The sequence below is a fragment of the Sinocyclocheilus rhinocerous genome, unplaced genomic scaffold (assembly GCF_001515625.1).
Source record: "Sinocyclocheilus rhinocerous isolate Xijiao unplaced genomic scaffold, SAMN03320098_v1.1 scaffold1065, whole genome shotgun sequence".
NCBI lineage: Eukaryota > Metazoa > Chordata > Actinopteri > Cypriniformes > Cyprinidae > Sinocyclocheilus > Sinocyclocheilus rhinocerous.
Genome location: NW_015628720.1, coordinates 1,460,494 through 1,461,229, shown reverse-complemented (window position 1 = coordinate 1,461,229; position 736 = coordinate 1,460,494). Strand labels below are relative to the sequence as shown.

Below are 736 nucleotides of genomic sequence, written 5' to 3'. Positions count from 1 at the left end.
CCTGAGCTTCTTGTGCTTCAAAGCAATCGAAAACATTGTGAAAGCATCACGACACACCAAACATCCCGTTCATCTCTTTTTATTTAAAAATTGCAAACAGGTTTCTGCCTTTTAGATATCTATATCATTATGAACGAAATCTGTTAGAAATGCTATCATAGTGCACAGCTTAACCTCTGTACAATTGTGGCGAAAGGGTAATTGCAAAAGTTCATAATTTGCTCGTGTAATCACTAGTCATACTTCATCAGGAGGTGAAGGTAGTTAATTGGCCAGTTCTGCTGTTTCACTTCCCTGTAATGATGATGCTATTCTCAGAGCCTCTTCCAGTGAAGTCTGTTCATTCAGCTGCAAGAGCAAATACAACATCTGTGTTCAATAATACACACATAGGCCCAGCTAGACAGATAGAGAGGTCAGTGAGTGACTGAAGGCTGGAATAAATTACATGACTTTGCTCAGATTTTTCCCCTTGATTTGCAGTCTGAATGAGTCGATGTCAGTTGCAGACAAGTCCGAGCCAGTCGGCAAGTTTCAAGCAGTCTTGAGAAATTTCACAAAAAATTGTGTAGTGTATGATAGGCACAGGATACTAATTTTTTTTTTTAGCTCGACTCCTAGCAGTTGCTCAAAAACATACATTTATACACAAACCAACTGCAACCAACTGGCCAAAATCTGGCATTGACTTTAAAGGGATAGTTCACCCAAAAATGAAAATTTTATGTTTATCTGC

General features: G+C 38.7%; 1 protein-coding gene across 1 annotated transcript in view; it reads right to left on the bottom strand.

Annotated features, from left to right (window-relative positions):
- Positions 1-736, bottom strand: part of LOC107738349 (zinc finger protein 143-like) — a 13,166-nt gene continuing 12,430 nt past the window's right edge. The window contains exon 16 of the mRNA XM_016550096.1: positions 1-348. Within this exon, the coding sequence (XP_016405582.1) occupies positions 265-348 (84 nt within the window). The 3' untranslated portion in view covers positions 1-264. The remainder of the gene's footprint in view (positions 349-736) is intronic.